Below are 18,277 nucleotides of genomic sequence, written 5' to 3'. Positions count from 1 at the left end.
TTCACAGCAACCTATGAAGAAAGATTTATTTCCATTTGAAGAAGAAACTGGCACACAAGGAGGCAGATTCCCCGCCTGGGAAAGGTGAGGGATCTGACCTTTCATAAAATCAAGGCATCTTTGAGAATGTGGCAGAAGTAGCCAGTGATGGGCTCTGAAAGCCTCAAAACCCTGCTGCCAGGGCACCACGAAGACTACTTAAACAAATGGCACTGTCACTTGTGTCCCAAAGCCTGGGGTCTCCACAGAGGGGTCTGTGCTGAGCTCTTGTGTCCACTGAGGCCGTTGGAAAGGACTAACAAGCTTTGGCCATGACTCAGCACTGTGTGAATGTGTCCTCCATCTGTAGGCCAAGCACAGGCCACCTCACAGAGGGACCCAGCAGGCCAGCAGTGTGAGATGTCCAGTAACAAGTCCTGGAGGGTGCTCACCTCTGCCCTCTGACCATGGCTCTTTCTCCAGGCTTTAGCCCAACCGCAAACCCGCCTACCTGCTTTGCACAAACATGGCATCAGCCATGAAGCAGGTCTCAAAGAGAAGCAGGCATGACCTCAACTCACACACCTGGCTCTCATCCCCCATCCCACACGCTCCATAGCTTCCCCTCTTCCCAGGTTCCCAAACTCTCCACACCCACTCAGAATTCAGTCTTGTTTCCCAAATGGAGCATCTGTCCAGGGACTCCAGAGCCTCTGCCTACAAAAATCCCTCTTCCCAACTCTTGCCATCTCTCAGGCCCACCTTGGTCAGACTCTCCCCAAAAGTCCAGGCTGACACTCACCTAGCCTGGGCTTCTTCCCTTTGCTAGCCTGGGCTGCTGCTTCTGAGAGGCCTACTCTGTAAACTTCATCTCTTGCCCAGAACACCCAAGAGACAGGCACATTTGGAAATTGCAGTTTGTACCTGTCAATCCACACACTGGTATCTTCCAACCTTTCTGTGTTCTCTCTCCAGCCCCTTTCCAGAACCCCACTATGGTACTACTCTGGTGCTATCTGCAGTCCCCCACTCCTGCCAGTTATCCAACACCTGAGAACTAGGAACTGGAACTCCCCCAGTTTGTAGATCAGGAGCCTGAGGCTCAGACTTGCTGACACAGGCAGCGTGGAGCAGCTTGGGGTATGAGGCCCGTGCTCTGAACCCTGGCTCTCTCTACCAGGAGAGTGGATGCTCAGTATAAAGACAGCAGACCTGCAGCTAAAAGGGGGAGGTAAGGAAGGAGTCCAGAGTGGCTCCGGTCCCCGTCTGTTTTGTCTGCCAGAGCCTCCTTTCCCCACTGATATCTATTCTGGTTGTTTCACACTGAGGCAACCCTTAGCCTCTGCTGCCTGACACCAGTTTCTGTGAAGACACTGCCCAGTTCACTCACAGGAACAGCCTGAGGACCAGGTTTCACAGGGTGTTGACAGGAGCTGAGGAAGGAAGCCCCTGCCCCCTCCAGGCTCGTGCATCCTGAGTAGAGGGGTGTCCCCAGGCAAGGTAGGAGGATGAGGTATAACACTCCAGATTCAAATGGGAAGAATTCTGTCCACATGCCTGGCAGACACAACACAGAAGGCATCCCTGGAAGGCTGGATCTTCTGAGCTCCCCGTTGAAGCTCCCCATGGCCTACATTTCCATACTCATGTCACAGAAAGGAGACCTGGCCCAAGACGAGTTATCTGGCTGCTGTGTGACAGGCACTGGCTGAAGCAGAACCTGGGCCCAGGAGAGCTGTGCTCGCTCCTCCCCCCCAGAATGTGGCTGCCTTATATGCAGGGTTATCAAGTGACCTTGTGAGCCCAGGTAAGAGACCCAAGCAGTCTTTCCAAGACCCTGTGGGCCTCTATCCTCTAGACTTCAGGGCAGCTGAACAAAGCTTGTGTGTATCTCCAGGATCAGTTTGACCTCACTGAACAGGTGAAGAGCCCTCCTGAGACTGGCATACACTCCACGTAGTCCCAGAGCTCAGCGGCAGGGGCCTGACCCTGACAGGAGACTCCCTCACACAGGACAGGACAGCCGTGAATGTTCCCTGCCAGGGACATGCCATAGGAGCTAGGGTTTGGTTCATACCCCGTAAGTTTATCTCTGCTGTCTGCCTTTCGCATCATCTGTTTTTATTTAGAAGACAACTTTAGGAGTCAGCTCTCTGGGTCCCAGAGGCTGGACCTCAGCGGCCAGGTTCGGCAGCAGGCTCCATGTACATGCTGCACCATCTCACCAGCTGTTTTATTTTTAAAATTACATTTCAAAGGCTATAGCTGTTCTCTGTGATAAAATACAGACAAATACCAAAGTGAAAATAATATGGATGTAGTCCTGTTGGTACTTGCCAAACATACAAAGCCCTGGCTGGATTCCATTTTCAGCACCATATAAACAAGGCTGGGCAGGCACATGCCAGAATGAAAAGTACCATTTATCCTGTTAGAAATCACCATAATGCATACTGTTTCCTTAAAACTGGAATTCTGTTAAGTACTGCTTTTGAGTAGCCTACCCAGGTATGACTAGTGTCTAGAACTTGGTTTGGAAGTTTGCTGCCATTACCATGACTGGGGAAACACATGGGACTGGGGGAGGCAGAGGCAGGTGGATCTCTGAGTTGTCTACAGAGTTCCAAGACAGTCAAGGCTACACAGAGAAGCGCTGTCTTGATAAGCTAACAGAAAAAGAAGACAAAGAGGGCTGTATCGCCTTCCTGTTGGTCGCACCATGGTCTGTCTCACGCAGTGTTGTCCGTGTATCTGTGGCTAAGTCAGGGTTCTTAGCCAGCGAGGGAACTTCCCTAGGGAGACTACACTGAGAATAGTGCAGAGGACAACTGTACGTAGTATCTATTATCCCATGGCCACAGTGGCTGCAACCCATCTCTATTACAGAATGATTGTGAGAGGAACCTACTGAAGAAATCTTGGACCATTTTAAATCAAACAGGGTCATGTGTTACATAATGACATACCAATAACGGTCATGGAGGAATGTACTAGGGTCCAGGGGTGTAGAACCCACAGTGTTGGCTTGTGGAAGTTCAGTTTGCACAGCGATTAAGTCACACACTGTAGTTAGTTTTTTGTTTGTTTTTAATCTTTGCTTTTTGGGGGCCTGCCACAGTTCCCAAATAAACGCAGGGAGGCTTATTCTTATGAATGCCCAACCTTAGCGTGGCTTGTTTCTAGCCAGCTTTTCTTAACTTAAATTATCCCATCTAACTTTTGCCCCTGAGTCCCTATCCTTCTCTGTTCTATATACCTGTCTTTACACCTTACTCCGTGGCTGGCTGGGTGGTTGGAAGGCTGGCCCCTGGCGTCCTCCTCTCCTTCCCTTGTTCCTCCTCTTCTCTCTCCCCAGATCTCTCTTCCTATTTATTCTTTCTGCATGCCAGCCCTGCCTATCCTTTTTCACGCTATAGACTGTTCAGCTCTTTATAAGACCATCAGGTGTTTCAGACAGGCAAAGTAACACAGCTTCACAGAGTTAAACAAAGCCTTTATCAGGCTAGCCCACCTGGTGACTTGAGGACTCTTCAGGGGTGGCATGTGTTCTGATGCTCTATGGGATTCTTTTTTTCTTGGAGGTGCTGGTGCTGAAATGAGGACCATAGACTTCCAGGGAAGCATTCCACAGAGCTACATCCCAGCCCTTAAGGAATCCTCACAACACTTCCAGAACACAGAGCTTCTTTGTCGCCCACTTTCCAGAAAGCACTATAAATGCCCAGGCTGCCAGGCTCTTCCAGAACACACACATGGACCTCTGGGGCTATGCAGCAGCTAATAACCTGAAACAACTACACCAAGACCTACCAGTGTGCCTTCAACAGAGTAACTTACTAAATGGCAACTTTAAAACCTGGAATGTTCCTTCCTCCCTCTGGCTCATGGTCCCATCTAGAGCTGACAAGTACAGGTGAGACAAGGGGAACCTACATATCCTGTCCTGGGAATACAACTTGTACCAGCTCTCAAATCTACTTAGATAGGACTTCTGGGCAGCAGTATAAACAGGTCTGTCTGTAAGACCTGTCTGAGGGAGGGAGGCAGGGAGGGCTCTCACTAGGCGCTGCACATCTGTGGCATCTTGACATGTAGCTGCACCATGATGTGCCTGAGCAGGCATGGTTGAACTACCCAGCAACATCCTGAGCCCTGGTCAGAACCAAGCACTGTACAAATGTCTGGAGCTGTGCATCAAGTTGGCATGCTTCCCTGTGCTCGTCGTCAGTCCCAGGCAATTTTGGTATGTCCATAGGGCTGAGAAAGAAAGCATACGATTTATCAAGTTGGCAGTCTGGAACTCTGGGAACTGACCTCCCACTCTATTAGGAGCACACGAGTGAGTGTTCACTCACAGCCGAGAAAACCCTGACTCTGAACCACAAGGAGGCCCACCCTCTGTGACCTGCCCTGAGATGCTCCGTGAAGCCCTGACCCTGGCTCACTGACGCATGCTCAGGTGACTTTGGAAATGCTATTCCCTGTGCTTGGAGCCCTCTGCCTAGTCGGACTTTGAAGTCCTACAGAAAATGAAAGAGCGCGCTAGTCTTAGCCCACCCCGGCCCCTCACTCCGACAGTGAAGCAGTCAGCCCTCTCTCTGCAGCGCACACCCCTCGGAATGCCAGGAGCCAGGTGGCCTGAGTCCCTCCCGGTTACAGAGAGCCTGGTCAGCAGGTCCCTCACAACATGGTGCCTTGCTCGGGGCTCACACAAGTCACTCAAGAACAACACAGAAAGAGATAAGAGCCAAGGGAAAGGGGGAGCAGGGAAGTAGGTCTCTCCGTCGCCTGGCTTCACTGGCAGTTGGCACCTGATCCCACTGTCACCTCTTACCAATATGGTCATCATTTGTGTTTTGTCCAACAGGGTGGACAGGTACAAGACCAGCAGTCAGGCCCTCCATCTTTGCAAAGACTGAAGCAACAGGAACCAGAGAAAAACCACTTGGACCATTTGAGGTCCAGTCAAGGGATGGCCTTTGCACTGAGGCTATAACCAGCCAGAAAAGACAGACACAAGGGAGGGACAAGAGAGCCCAGGATGGGACGTGGCGGCCAGTCACCTGGCAGGTGCCTACCTTAGGCCGGTAGCCCTCCTCAGCCATGATCTTGGCCTCTTGCTGCAGCAGAGCATCAGAGAGCTGTTCTGCCCTCTTGAGCTCCTCCTCTTCCTCCTCCACCTGCTGGGCTGCTTCCCAAGCCTGGAGCTGACGCTCTGCAACCTGGACACCAACAACACAGTCACCAGAGACAAGGCCCATGGGGCAGAGCCCTGCCTCCCAGCAAAGAGGCAGATGGCAAGTGCCAGCAGCCAGGATGGGAACTTGAGGCCATGGGGACAGTGCTATGGACCTTGCAAAAGCTTTGGATGCAGCCGTGGGTTTGGAGAGCAATGGGATAGAAAAAAAAGGAACCAGGAGGAAGCCTGTGCCATGGAGACATGGCTCAGCAGTTAGGAGGGCAAATGGCTCTTACGGAGGAGCAAGTTCAGTTCTCAGCAACCGCAGGTAAGTGGCTCTCGCCTGCCTGTGAGTTAGCTCCAAGGGATGCAGTGCCTTCTACTGGCCTCCCTGGACACTGCACACAGGTACACAAACCCATATTCAGCCTCACAGGCAAATGTCAGGGCTAACACAGAAATCAAAAGGGATCTGGATGTGAGCAAAGCAGCTGAGTCACATAACTCTGAGCTCTGCTCTACGGTGTCCTGAGAGCCTTGCAGGGCCTGCTGCCTCCAGGGTCCTGACTGCAGGGGCTGCCCTTGCCCTCGGTGCCCACCTGGGCTTCCAGCTCCTGCTTCCTGGCTGACTTCAGCATTTCACGCTCCTCCTTTGCACGCTGAGCTGACTGCCTTGCCTCCTCCAGACTCTGGAGGAGTTTCTCCCTGTGTTTTAGGGTCTCCTCTTGAGCCCGCCAGTTCTGTTCCATCTTTTCTCGTATCTGCTGCTGCCTCCCCGCCAGAACCTGGCACAGGGGAAAGAAGGTTTGCATTTCAGTGGAAGACACCCAGTCCCAGCTTCACACAGGATGCAGCTCATCCAGCCTAATCCTCACTCACAGGCAGCAGACCTGGGCCACAGGCCGGTGTGGGCCCTTCCCCAGCCATCCCAACTGTCCTGATTAGTTTTATTTCCTTCCAACTCTGCACAAGCTAGAGTCACCTGGGAAGTAATATCAGTTGAGAAAATGCCTCCATAAGGTTGGCTTACAAGCAAGTCAGCGGTGAATTGTCCTGGTTAATGATTGACATGGAAGGGCCCAGCCCACTGTGGGTGATGCTACCCCTCGGCAAATGGTCCTAAGTTATGTAGGAAAGCAGGCTAAACCAGTCATAGGGAACAAGCCAGTAAGCCGCTCCCCTCCATGGTGTCTGCATCAGCTCCTTCCTCCAAGTTCCTGCCCTGCTCCCTCAGTGATGGATGTGACCTGAGAGTTTTAAGCCTCAATAACCCTTTCCTGTCCAGGCTGCTTTAGGTCACATGTTCTATCACAGCAATAGAAACCCTGACTAAGGCAGCAGCCTACAGGTCACAGCAGTGTTACGGGGGAAGACACTGGAGAGCCCTCTATACAGGCACACAGGAGCTTCAGGCAAATACAGGAAGACTCAGCCTGCCAACAGCAAGCCACAGGCAACAGTGTACAGTCACACCATCCTCTGGGGCTCCGAGTAGCAGACACCTGCTATTGTGGAACCTGGACCTTGAGCCAGAGCAATGAGATTCCCCTACCCCATCCCAGGAACCAAGGAGCCCCCAGACATGGCCAACACCTGCACTGTCAGGAGGGGGACACGTAGTGTGGCCATCACCAGGGGGATGGAAGTCGCAGGGTGGATGCTATGTTACACGAAGGCAAGCACCAACCAACCGACCGACCAGGGCTGATCTCCCAACAGAACTGATCATCCAGCCCACGTCAGCACAGCTTTCAGCGCAGGGTGACAAGGACTTGCCAGCCAGATCCCCTGGTCCTCTCACACACTCGGGTCTACTGCTGGTTGCTGGCCCCAGGGAACACACACTCCTGCATGAGGTGCCCTGCAGGCGCCTCATAGAATATCCACTTGAGGAGGGAGGACGGGCAGGTGCAGGTGCAGGCATGCGGTGTTCGCTGACAAGATGCTGGATGTGCTGGTGAGAGCGCCCCATTCAGACAGCATGGGGAACTGCATGTAGCTAAGCCACGCTCTGAGCCACAGCAGACAGAAGAGCAGTAAGCGGCCGTGGACGAGAGGGCTCTCAGGACTTGTGCTGTTCTTTCTGTAAGTCTGAATTCTTTCTAGTAAGCTTGTGTTACTTACACAGTGATGTAAACGCTACTGAAGATAACCAGGGCTGATTTAGTCGGGGTCACCCACATCCCCATGGGCCGTCCAAGCCCCTGCAGCTGGAATTACCTCACTCATCAGTCTGTCCCGCGCACTCTGCTCTCGAGCCCACTCTGCTTCTCTCTTTTCCCACATCTCCTTGGCCTCCTCCCTGGACAGGCACAAAAGGGACAACAGAGGCTCTATATCCCCACCAAAGGCAGGGAGTGATGGCAGACAGAGCACACACAACCGCCAAGCTTCAGACAAGCACATCCACACAGCTTCCCAAAGGTGACAGCTAAGGACAACACTTCTCCAGTATTTTAGGTCATCATTTAATCTTCTTACATTAAAAAAAAAGTACCACAGCCATTTAGCACTGAGGTAAATAAATCATCAGGACCAGAAACAGGAGGCAGGAGGACACTACCTGTGCCCAAGCCTGATCAGCACACGCCCAGGATGGCTGCTAGCTGCTCGGGCCTCCACAAGCCATGTACCCACCACTTGGCGGAACAGTGTCTGTATATCAGTGTGTGTTGCCTGTTATTTGGCTGTTTCCATCTGTGAGTTGGACTTTGAGACCCCCAAAGCTGGGCACACAGGCCAGCAGTCCCAGCCCCTGGGTCCCAAGGAGTTCAAGGGGTGGAGACCAGCCAAGGCAACATGGCAGGACTGTCCTTAGGAGCATATTAGGATACAGGTTGATTTTTACAGATCTTAGAGGCTCTGTAAAAACCACTCTCTGCACATGGTTTTAAGACTTTAGATGATGACTCTGAACAGTAATCATTCCCACCTTGACTAACGTTAGGTCATTACCCCAAGCTACTAGCAGACATGTTCCCTGGGGATGATGAATTACAAGACAGATGCTTCAGAACAAGTGGCCTACCCAGTGACCTCACAGGGCGTCTCACAGAACCAGAGTAGAGGCCAGCGGCTGCCCCCTCACCTCAGCAGTAGCTGCAACTCTGCCTCCCGAGCTTTCTCCAGCTGCAGCTGCTCCTCGATGACCTGTTTCATCCAGGCTGCATCAGCCAGGGCCTGCTCCCGCCTGGCCAGTTGGACACGCTGCTGCTCATCTTCCTTCTCCAGGAGTGCCTGCAGGATCCGCCCGTCTGCCTCCTAGAGGAGGGAGTGTAGCCCATGGGTGATGGGGTCAAGTGAGGAGACAGAGAGGAGCCGCCTCCCTGCACAGCCCCGTCTGCATGTCCCATGTCCCACACATGCAGTCATGCAGGGCCTGAAGTATTCTCAGGATAGAAGGGGAGGGCTGGACTGCTTCTGCATAACCACCTAGGCCCACTTCATGTACTGCACTGGCCCAGAAGCTTCCCGCTGAAGTGACCCCTCCCGCCACATGTGCCACCACAGGCACATGTCCCTGGATGTGTATGACACATTTGAGAGCGCTATTCGGCTTCAGTTCACAGCAGTGCATGAACATAGATGCATGTATCAACTGCTAACTGCAGCTTTACTGTAAATGGGGAAAACTCAAAATCACCACTGAGAGGAAGTGACCTATTATCTATGTCTATATAATACAACAAAAGGGTGAGGGGACCCTAGGGGTGGGGGCAGAACAGTGACATCAGAGCCAATGGTCTAACAAAGGAGGCAAAGAGTCAGGAAATCTGAATGTGCTCACTCACAAGCTCATTAAAACTTGTGACAGGAATACCAAACAGCTACCAATAAACAGCCCAACTAGTGTCCACTCCACCACATCGAAAAGAAATGTGCTGAGCAAGGCAACTGGAAGTGAACGCAGCAGTGTATGTAAACAAGCCAGGGGCACGCTCGCTCCGAAGCAGCCATCTCCGGAGGTGGGAAGGACATGGAGGAGGGCCTCGCTCGGCGCCTCACTGAGCCGGAATCAAGTGCCCACACTGTGAAATGATCCAGCTGAGTCGTTAGCATCTGGATCACCTAAGGCAGTCCACCATGGAGCTGCCGAGCCCTCACAGTTCAGCTATGGAACAGTGTTGACAGCACGGTCAAGTGTGGCCCAATGTTTGCAAAGTCCTCGACTCCTCTGTACCATCCACCGGCTTCTCCCCACTCCCATGAGTGCTGCAATTCTCCTGAGGATGCTGTTTCCAAAGGATGAAGGGACTGCTGGGGCGTCTTCACTCACCAGCTCCTCCTGGACCTGCTGGGTCCGCCTGGTGAGCTGCGCATTGTACTGATGTCTCAAGAAGCGCCTAAAGATGGGCATCAAGCAGCGTCAGTCCGCATGGCCAATCGACAACTGAGCATGCAGGCCACACCCCTTTTGGTTCCGGGGAGACTCCATGAAGTCTGAGAAGGTAAGAGGCCCCCCCTCTGGGAAGAGCCCAGGCTCCCCACACACCCCAGCTCTGCCTTGCGCCGGAGGGCTGCCATCTGCCTTCTCTCCTCCTCCAGCCTCTCCAGCTCCCAGCGCTGCCTCATCAGGTTCTCCTGCTCCTTCTTCAGCTTGGTTGCCTATGGTTACAACAGCAAACTCAAGTAAGGTGGGCAGCCAGACTGTCCTCCTACATCATCTCCACCTCTGGCAGGCACTGTATGAGCACGGCCTGGCCTCCTCTGTGGTCCCCTCCGTGGGATTCCGAGTCCCACCTCAACAAAACTTCCTTTCTGTGCAGGCCCCACATACTCTGACTTAACTTCTGTTTCCTCAGGTCCTATCTCTAGCATCTAGAATTAGTGATGGGCACTCAATTTCTAGTTATTAAAACAATGGGGCTGGGAAAGGTAAATGGTCAGAGACCAGAGAGATGAGGTTCCCTCCATCTCAACACAAGGCTCAGTTCTCTCAGGAAACCAGTGTTCAAGGACAGCCTCCTGGACCAAAATCCCTCATGGCTCACGTTCTGAGACCCAGAACCTGCTATAAGGGGAACACTGTGTGCTACAGCATGTCCCACTGGAAAGCCCCCGATCCAAGTGGACAGGTGTCCATTAATGTCCCAAAGTCTGAGCACACCATGGAGGGTCACAGCAGAACCTCAAAGGAGTGCACACTTGAGGGGCACCCAGCGCTGTGAAGGGGATCCATCCATAGAATCCCCAGCTCTGCTGCCATCTTAGAACTGCCCTGGAAATGTGTGCACTTGCCCCACAGGCTGCGGCAGAGCGGCTGCCTCGGGCTCGAGGGCCCCTCACCTCCATCTCCTTCTGCTTCAGCTCCTCCATCTGCTGGCGCAGGGCTTCAGCCTGCAACTTGTCCTCCAGCTGCCTCCTCTCCTCCTCTGCTCGCATCCGTTCCATCGCTTCCCTGCGGGCAGCTTCATACTCATTTTCAAACCGCTTCTTCTCCTGCTCCGCACTGGCTCTTTGCTAACAGAGGGCAGCCCTATCAGCAAACCGCCCGCAGAGACTCAGCTCGCTGCTGCCACTCAGTTGGCTCAGCCTGGACCCCACCTCTCCAGCAGTGACCCTGGGACTCGGGCATCAGGCTTCTTCCCCCTCCACAACATAACACAATGAACTCAGAAGCAATGTGATGTGTACACACTGGACTCCCCAAGGTGCTGCGATAGATAAGCCAGGATTGCGTGCCTGCGATACAGGTTTATGACGCTGTGGCCAGAGAGATGGCTCAGCAGTTACCGGCTCCTCTGCTCTTCCAGAGGACGAGCAGGGCTCAGCTCCCAGCAGCGACCTCAGGCATCTCACAGTCACCCGCACTACCTCCCAGCTGTCTGATGTCCCCATCTGGCCTCTCTGATACCAGCACATGTGTGACACACACTCAAGCATAAAAAAGTAAAAAGTAAAAACTAGGCACCGGAGAGATGGCTCCACAGTTAAGAGCACTATGGCTGCTCTTCCAGAGGACCTGGGTTCAATTCCCAGCACCTATATGACAGCTCGCAGCTGCCCATAATTCCAGATCCAGATGACCTGACACCCTATTCTGGCCTCCCCAGGTGCCAGACATGCTTGAAGTAGACAGATACAGCAGGCAAAACTCCCATACACAGAAAAATAACTTTGTAAAAAGTATTTTAAAAAGCTGGCCAAAGTGGCACATGCTTGTAGTAGTTTCATTTCCGGGAAGTGGAAACTGGTGAGTCACATAGTTCCCCAGTAGTCTACGTGGGAAGGCTACAGACCACTGAGAGACCCTATCTCAGGAAAACACGGCTGGCTCCTGAGGAGCATCACCAGAGGTTGTCCAGATGCACACACCTGCACACACATCCACACATATACACACCTGAACACACACCCACACAAACACATGCACACACCTGCATATACACCCACACATGTACACACCTGAACACACACCCATGCAAGCACATGCACACACCTGCATATACACCCACACATGCACATACCCGTACAAACACCCAAAAATGCATACACCTGCATCCACACAGACAATATGTACACACACATGCAGACACACACACATGCACACATGTACATGCACACCCACACATGTATGTGTACACACCTGTACACACAGACACATGCATGAATATGCATGTAGGCACACACAGAGCAAACATGCAGGCAGGCACCTGCTGCTCATCTAGCCGAGAGTATAGAAACAAGACACAGTGGGAGGAGGGGAGGGGCCATGGCACAGTGAGTGCCGTCACACATCACACACCTGGTTTTTTTCTTCTGTCTGTGTCGCCCAAGAATTTATCACGTGCTTCTTGTGAAGGTCCAACTCAAGCTGAGGGTGAGAAAGAGAGAATATTCGTTTCCCTGTGGGCTTGGGTGAGACAGAGGTGACCTGCTTGCTGTCTGTGCCATCTGCTGGAACCTGCCCATGACTCTCTCTGTCAACTTCAAGTGTAAGGTGAACCCAATGAGAACAGTAAGAGAGGGCTGACGACACACTCAAGGTGAACCGGCATACCTGAGCTCAGCCTCTGGAGCCACCTATGTAAAGAGCAGGACGTGGTGGCATGTGTGTGACCCTAGCAGCTCTGTGGTAAGATGAGAGGCAGAAGCCAGAGAACTGCCTAGAAGCCCAGAAACTCAAGGGCTAGCCAGCTTGGCGTGCTCAGCCAAGTGGCAGAAACAAGACAAACACTACCTCAGCAAGGTGGGAGGAGAGAAATTTCTGACTTTCAAAAGTTGTCCTCTGACCTCCAGACAATCGCCATGGCACACTTGTGCCCCTCATACACACAGTAATCCATAAAATCAATGACAACAAAACCAATCTGAACACTCAGCAGATAGGAAACCAAAGACCTGCTGCTTCTAAGCCCAGTTAGCATGCTCCCGGAGCCCCTGGTAAGCAGGACACATCCCAGCACACTCAGAAAAGGACCTGCAGTTGGAAAGGACAGCCCAGGAGAAGCAGAACCAGCCCTGAGCTTGGCTCATCAAAACTTCCTTTACACAGTAGCAGCTTTGGACTAGGCCAGCCTTGAACTCAGAGATCTGCCTGCTTCTGCCTCTCCAGTGCTGGGATTAAAGAAGTGAGCCAGAGCCTAAGGGTGGTGGTGCATGTTTTAATCTTGGCATTTAGGAGGCAGAAGTAGGTGAATTTCTGTGAGTTCAAAGGACAGGTTGGTCTACATAATGAGTTCTAGGTCAGCCAGGGCTATACAGGAAGACCCTATCTCAAGATACCAAAAAGATTTTAAAAAAGGAGTGGGGGTGAGATGTCTCAGTAGTTAAGAACACTAGCTGATCCTCCAGAAGTCCTTAGTTCAATTCCCAGCAGCCACATGGTGGCTCACAACCATCTGTAATGAGATCTTGTGTCCTCTTCTGGCCTGCAGGGATACATGCAGACAGAACACTGTATACATTAAATAAATCTTAGGAAAAAAAAAGTGTATAAAAAAAGATTTAAAAAAGTGAACCACCCCACCCAACTTTCTTATTTTAGTATTTACATTTATTTAGTGTGTGTGTGTCTGTGTGTGTGTGTCTGTGTGTGTGTGTCTGTGTGTCTGTAGGTCAGAGGACAACTTGTGGGAGTTGGCTCTCTCCCTCCTCTCTGTTGGTACTGGGATAACTCGGGTCACCTGGTTTGGTAGCAAACACCTTTACCTGCTGAGCCCATCTCACCTGGAAATTTTTAGGCCTAAGAAGCTATATAAAGTGACAGAACCAAACTTGCACAAACACTGAAGCAAATAAACATTATCAGTAACAGGCTGAATACCCTTCAGTGATGTTAAGGAAGACATTCTCTGTCCCCAGGTGTCCCCTCTGCCCCTGTCTGAGCCTTCACCTTAGGAGCCCCACAGCAGCAGCACCCTCCACCCAGCTCATGCCAACAATGCTGCCGAAAGGGTGCCCCAGGATGCAGCTGTGACCCCCACACTGCTGAAGGAGGCCAGGCAATGCTGCTCAAGGTCTAGCCCATCTACTTCAGCTTCACCACCTCAGGACTCGCTACTATCGGGCCCCCCAGTCCTGCTATCTGACCCCCCAGTCCCGCTCTCTGGCCCCCAGTCCCGCTATCTGGCTCCCCAGTCCCGTTATCTGGCCCCCCAGTCCTGCTATCTGCCCCCCAGGTCCCACCTGGCCTTTCACAGCTTCCTGGCTCTGTTCTCGCACCACAGGCCAGTTCTCCTAGATTCCTCCATCCAGAAGGCCCTTTCTTCACTCCGTACTACAGAACTAAAGCCAGCATCATTGCACACTCCTCCACAGAAACTGCTCTTAGAGACGTCCTGAGCCCACCCGCCCAGGTCTCTTCAGTCTGTGGGAGCACATCCCCAGCGGCAGTCTGTGCAGCAGAGCTCATTGACACTGCGTAGTCCTGTCACCGGGCCTCTCTCTGCCTGGTCCTCTGAATCCAGGTTCAAACACGATCTGAAAACACCCTGTCACCTACCCAGGCAAAGCAATGGAAGGCTCTTAATTCTCACCTCACGAAGTTTGGGATTGTTTTTTTTCCAGTGATCATATAAAAGCTGTTCAGCAATCTATGGAGAAAACACAGAACACCTGATGTCACTGTTCAAATACATTCATCTAGACAAAGCCAACAGAAGTCAGTGAGGTCATGACCTCCATTCAGCAATGTCAACACATCTGTCACTCAAGTCTGCTTTCCTTACACACACACACACACACACACACACACACACACACACACACACACACACACACACGCGCGCGTCTGGGGACAGGATATCAGAGCAGGATGGACCAAGAGCTAGCTAAGATCTGATGCTATGGCTGGCTCTCTTCTAGGAGTTTCCAAGCCCATAGCAAGTTGAAAAACACAGACTGAAGCTAGTTACCAGAACCACTTGAAGATAAAATACAGTGTTCCCAGACCTTTGTGGGACCGCAGAATTGAAGAGGGGAGGGAGGAATCACTTGTAGTGATTTGTGAGGCAGAGAAGAAGCTATCACAAACCAAACACTCCCTATAAAGGCACTTAAGAATGGGCCCTCGCTTTTTGTCTGCCCTCACTCTTGCTGGCAAACTCATCCACCCTGTTCTGTGGCCGGCATTAACTCCAACTTCTTACAGACAGAAAACCAGAAGTTAGCTAGGTACTGATAGCGCACACCTTTAATTCCAGCACTTGGGAAGCAGAGGCAGGTGGATATCTGAGTTTGAGGCCAGCCTGGTCTACAGAATAAGTTCCAGAATAGCCAGGGCTACATGTGGTAATACATTATTTATGATTTAATAAAGATTGTCTGTGGGTAGACAAAGTAAAGCCAGCCATTAGCTCTTAGCTCTACCTCAGGTTGAAAGGGCTGTCCTGTCTCCACGAACTCTTTACCAAGCCTCAGACTGCTGCCTCTCCTCAGTGTGGCTGGAGAATAAACCTCAGAATGCAGCCTGAGACATTGGGTCCCTGTCTTTTATAAACCTCTCCAGGGCTGGGATTAAAGGCATGTGATCCCAGGTGCTGGGACCAAAGGCGTGAGCTCTGTTATTCTTCACTCTTGTGTAGGCCAGGGTGGTCTTGAACTCAGAGAGATCTACCTGCCTGTCTCCTGAGTCCTGGGATTAAATGTATGTGCCACCACTGCTTGGGTTCTACAGCTAACAAGTATGGCTGGCTTTGTTTTCTGATACTTCAGGCAATCTTTATTAAATCATAAATGATAAATCACCATAGCTACACAGAGAAACCCTGTCTCAGAAAAAAAGAAAAAGAAAATCGGATGTTCTCCAGAAATCCTTCCAGACTCTAGCACCAGGCTGGGCATGCAGGACATCCAAACCTGTGGACTGCTGGATGCCTGGCCTGTCTGTTGTGAGACAGTCATTGTTGGACTACATGACTACATGCTCAAAGTGCCAACAAAGCATGGCTGTTCTCCCCACCTCCTGCAATCCAGAACATTCTACCATATCTGGTTCTGATTACTGCTATGAGCTGGATCTTAGCTATCCCCCAGGCTCACATTTTAAATGCTTGCCCTCGGCCAGGCAAGTTTCACCTTTCTTCCCAGCATGAGGAAGTTCAGAGGCAGCCAGATCGCTTCGACTTTGAGGCCAGGCTGGTCTACAAAGAAAGCTCCAGGCAAACCAGGACTACATGGTGAGAGCGGTTCAAAATAACAACAAAAATCCAACAGCAAAAATAATTGCTCCCCAACTGGTGGCACTATTCAGAGGAGCCGGGTGCCTTTAGGGGATGAGGAATTAACTGGCCATCTCATCTGACCAAGGCGCCCAAGAATAACCCCCAGATGCGGACACTCCCACTCTGCAACCTTCCCCGGGTCTAGGCTGGTTACCAGTTTCCTTCGTTCTTCTCGGGCTGACTTCAGATCCTTGTGCTGTTCCCGGATTGTTCTTTCCCGCAGGCTCATGCTCAGCGTCAGCTCTTGCAGCTCAGCGGCCAGCAGGTCCTGCTCCTCCAGCACAAGCTGCCTGAGTCTCTCACGGCGGGCCTCCAGACTCATCCTCTTCGCCTCCTTCATCTTCTCACGCTGGTAGGCGTGCATGCTAGGTAAGGAGCCCACTGTGCGTCAGTCACACCCAGGCCACAGTTCCACATGCATTTTTATGCACTTAAACACAAACACCTACAGAGAAGGCAACTGCTGGCATACATTTTATCTTTCCAAATGCACGTTACTTCACTGGTTATCCCCCCCCACACACACACACACCATTTCCAACTAGAATAGCACCACCATGTAGATTACTCATTGCTGTCACAAGCCATGGTCCCAAGGCCCTGAGGCCACATCCCCCGAGCAGCTAGTGGTAGGAACCAGCAGGCAGGGACTCACTGATACTTGCCTCCTTTGGTAGGAGGTCTTGGAGCTCCATTCCGCCTGTTTGGAGCTGTGGATGTCCGAAGTCTTGAAATAACGGCTGTTCTGCTCCCACTGCTGGCGAAGGTGGGCCTCCTGCTCTCGCTGGCGCTGACGTGCTAACTCTTGGTCCAGAGGTCTCCGGGTGTACCAATAAGAGGGCAGCGTGGGGAGCGCCATCTGAAGGGGACATCAGTGGGCAGAAACGAAGCCGGCTGCAAACCCAGGAACCCTGACTTGGATGCTCTCCTCTCTTTTACGAGGGTCGCTCGCCCTTTGGCTCCACCTTTATAACAGCTTTAGGACCCACATTCCCACCCTCGAACAACTGAACGACCAAAACTTTAGAACGAGGCCCAGGCCAGCATGTTTTAAATGATGTGCCACCAAGGCTGCAAATTATCAAATTAAATGAACCTGGCAGCGAGCCAGCCATTATCAGGGACGTTGCCGACACAGACATCGTCCTGACAAGGTCGGGTAAGCCATAAAATGCCAGGGGCGAGCAGGGCTCCGTGGCAGGCCCATGCAGCCCCAAGGACTTTGGAGGTCGAGGCAGCACGAGATCACTTGAGTCCAGGAGTTCAAAGCCAACGTGGGCAAAACAGGAAGCCCTGTCCCCAGAGCAACAAAAGTAACTAGAGACTATGACTTAGAGATTATCAGTGTGTGCAGAGCACCCGACATGCACCCGTCCGGTGTTCGGAGACCTCCGACCAGCGACGACAGAGGACGCCTCGGCCTAGCCTAGCCTCTGACTCGTGTCTCCCCGCACCCCAAGTTCTCCAAGAAGAGGCGCTGGCCTAAGCCCGAGCGCGCGCTCACCGGATTCCAGAGTCCCGCGGCGCCCGAGGCAGCGACGCCAGCCGTTTCCTCTTCGGTTGCCGGGCAGCCCGCGGAACTACGGAGGCCGCGAAGGCCAAGATACCCCCGGCGCGACGACGCCGCTCACCGGGAAAAGAAAGTGAAGGGGTTGTCCTTGCGCCCCCTCGCGGTAGGAGGGAAATAGACAGCAAGTGTCGCTAGTGCCAGAGTCATGACCCAGAGTCGGGGTGGTGGTCACTGGGGTGGAGATGGAAGCCAAGGAAATAGTTGAGAGGAGAATTAAGCCCATGTTTCTCAAACAGGGAGCATCAAAATAATCCAGGGAGACGCCCCGAGAGAAAAAGAAATGATTTTCAATGCTCCCGGGGTGTTGCCCATCGGCAGCGGAGGCCAATAACCGCTGATCTGGGTAATTACAAGTCTTTGGTAAATTTCTACTGTAGTCTTAGATTACTGCAGAGGTTTTAATAACTGTAGCTCACATGACTGCACGTATTTATGCGTTAACTATTCCCTTTTTTCAAAGCAGGGCTGGGGAACTCGGCGATTGTATGTGCTTAGCTCTGAACTCAAAATCCCCAGCACCCAGTACCCCCAAAATATTGTAAAAATAACAGACAAATATTCCATCACTCATTCTTTTTTTTCTTTAATTTTCCCACCCATTTTATTTTTTTCACACATTCCTTTGTTCCTCTGTTTCTCATGGAAGCCAAGGTGGTGTTGGGCCTCTACAACCAGGTTCAAACCTGCAGCATGCTAGATATGTCAATCCTGGTTGGTCACCTCACCCGCTGACCCTGGGGACCCCTAGGAGCAACCTTGTAAGAGACTAGAGGGAGGCTAACTAGAGGGTATGGAGTCAGAGGTCTATGTCCATCCCACCAGTACAAAGAGAGCATTCTTCGGCCTTCCTTCAGTTGTGAGATATTTACTCGTGGAATGCCGCCT

At 52.0% G+C, this 18,277-nt stretch overlaps 1 protein-coding gene across 1 annotated transcript; it reads right to left on the bottom strand.

Annotated features, from left to right (window-relative positions):
- Window positions 1-17,437, bottom strand: LOC101827258 (trichoplein keratin filament binding). The gene is made up of 13 exons (XM_005078949.4): window positions 17,327-17,437; window positions 16,488-16,681; window positions 15,977-16,187; window positions 14,137-14,193; window positions 11,904-11,972; window positions 10,445-10,618; window positions 9,651-9,763; window positions 9,435-9,501; window positions 8,247-8,419; window positions 7,379-7,460; window positions 5,758-5,943; window positions 5,058-5,201; window positions 1-4,236 (listed from the first exon to the last, which is right to left on the bottom strand). Exons 2-13 carry the CDS (start codon window positions 16,679-16,681, stop codon window positions 4,204-4,206), a joined length of 1,503 nt encoding a protein of 500 aa, XP_005079006.1. The 5' UTR covers window positions 17,327-17,437; the 3' UTR covers window positions 1-4,203.
- Window positions 17,438-18,277: the final 840 nt, after the last annotated feature.

Source organism: Mesocricetus auratus, unplaced genomic scaffold, assembly GCF_017639785.1.
Source record: "Mesocricetus auratus isolate SY011 unplaced genomic scaffold, BCM_Maur_2.0 Super-Scaffold_100025, whole genome shotgun sequence".
NCBI classification, from domain to species: domain Eukaryota; kingdom Metazoa; phylum Chordata; class Mammalia; order Rodentia; family Cricetidae; genus Mesocricetus; species Mesocricetus auratus.
The sequence above is the reverse complement of the archived record's forward strand: the minus strand, read 5'-3'. Positions and strand labels throughout refer to the sequence as shown.

Bases quoted from the DNA above. Each gene is read 5' to 3' on its own strand.
- LOC101827258 (XM_005078949.4), bottom strand. From the start codon at position 16,681: ATGGCGCTCCCCACGCTGCCCTCTTATTGGTACACCCGGAGACCTCTG. The intron at 7,461-8,246 runs GTGAGGGGGCAG...GTGCCTGTCCAG, and splicing joins GAGTTGCAGCTACTGCTGAG to GGAGGAGGCCAAGGAGATGT. The intron at 5,202-5,757 runs GTGGGCACCGAG...GTTGGTGTCCAG, and splicing joins AGCAGGAGCTGGAAGCCCAG to GTTGCAGAGCGTCAGCTCCA.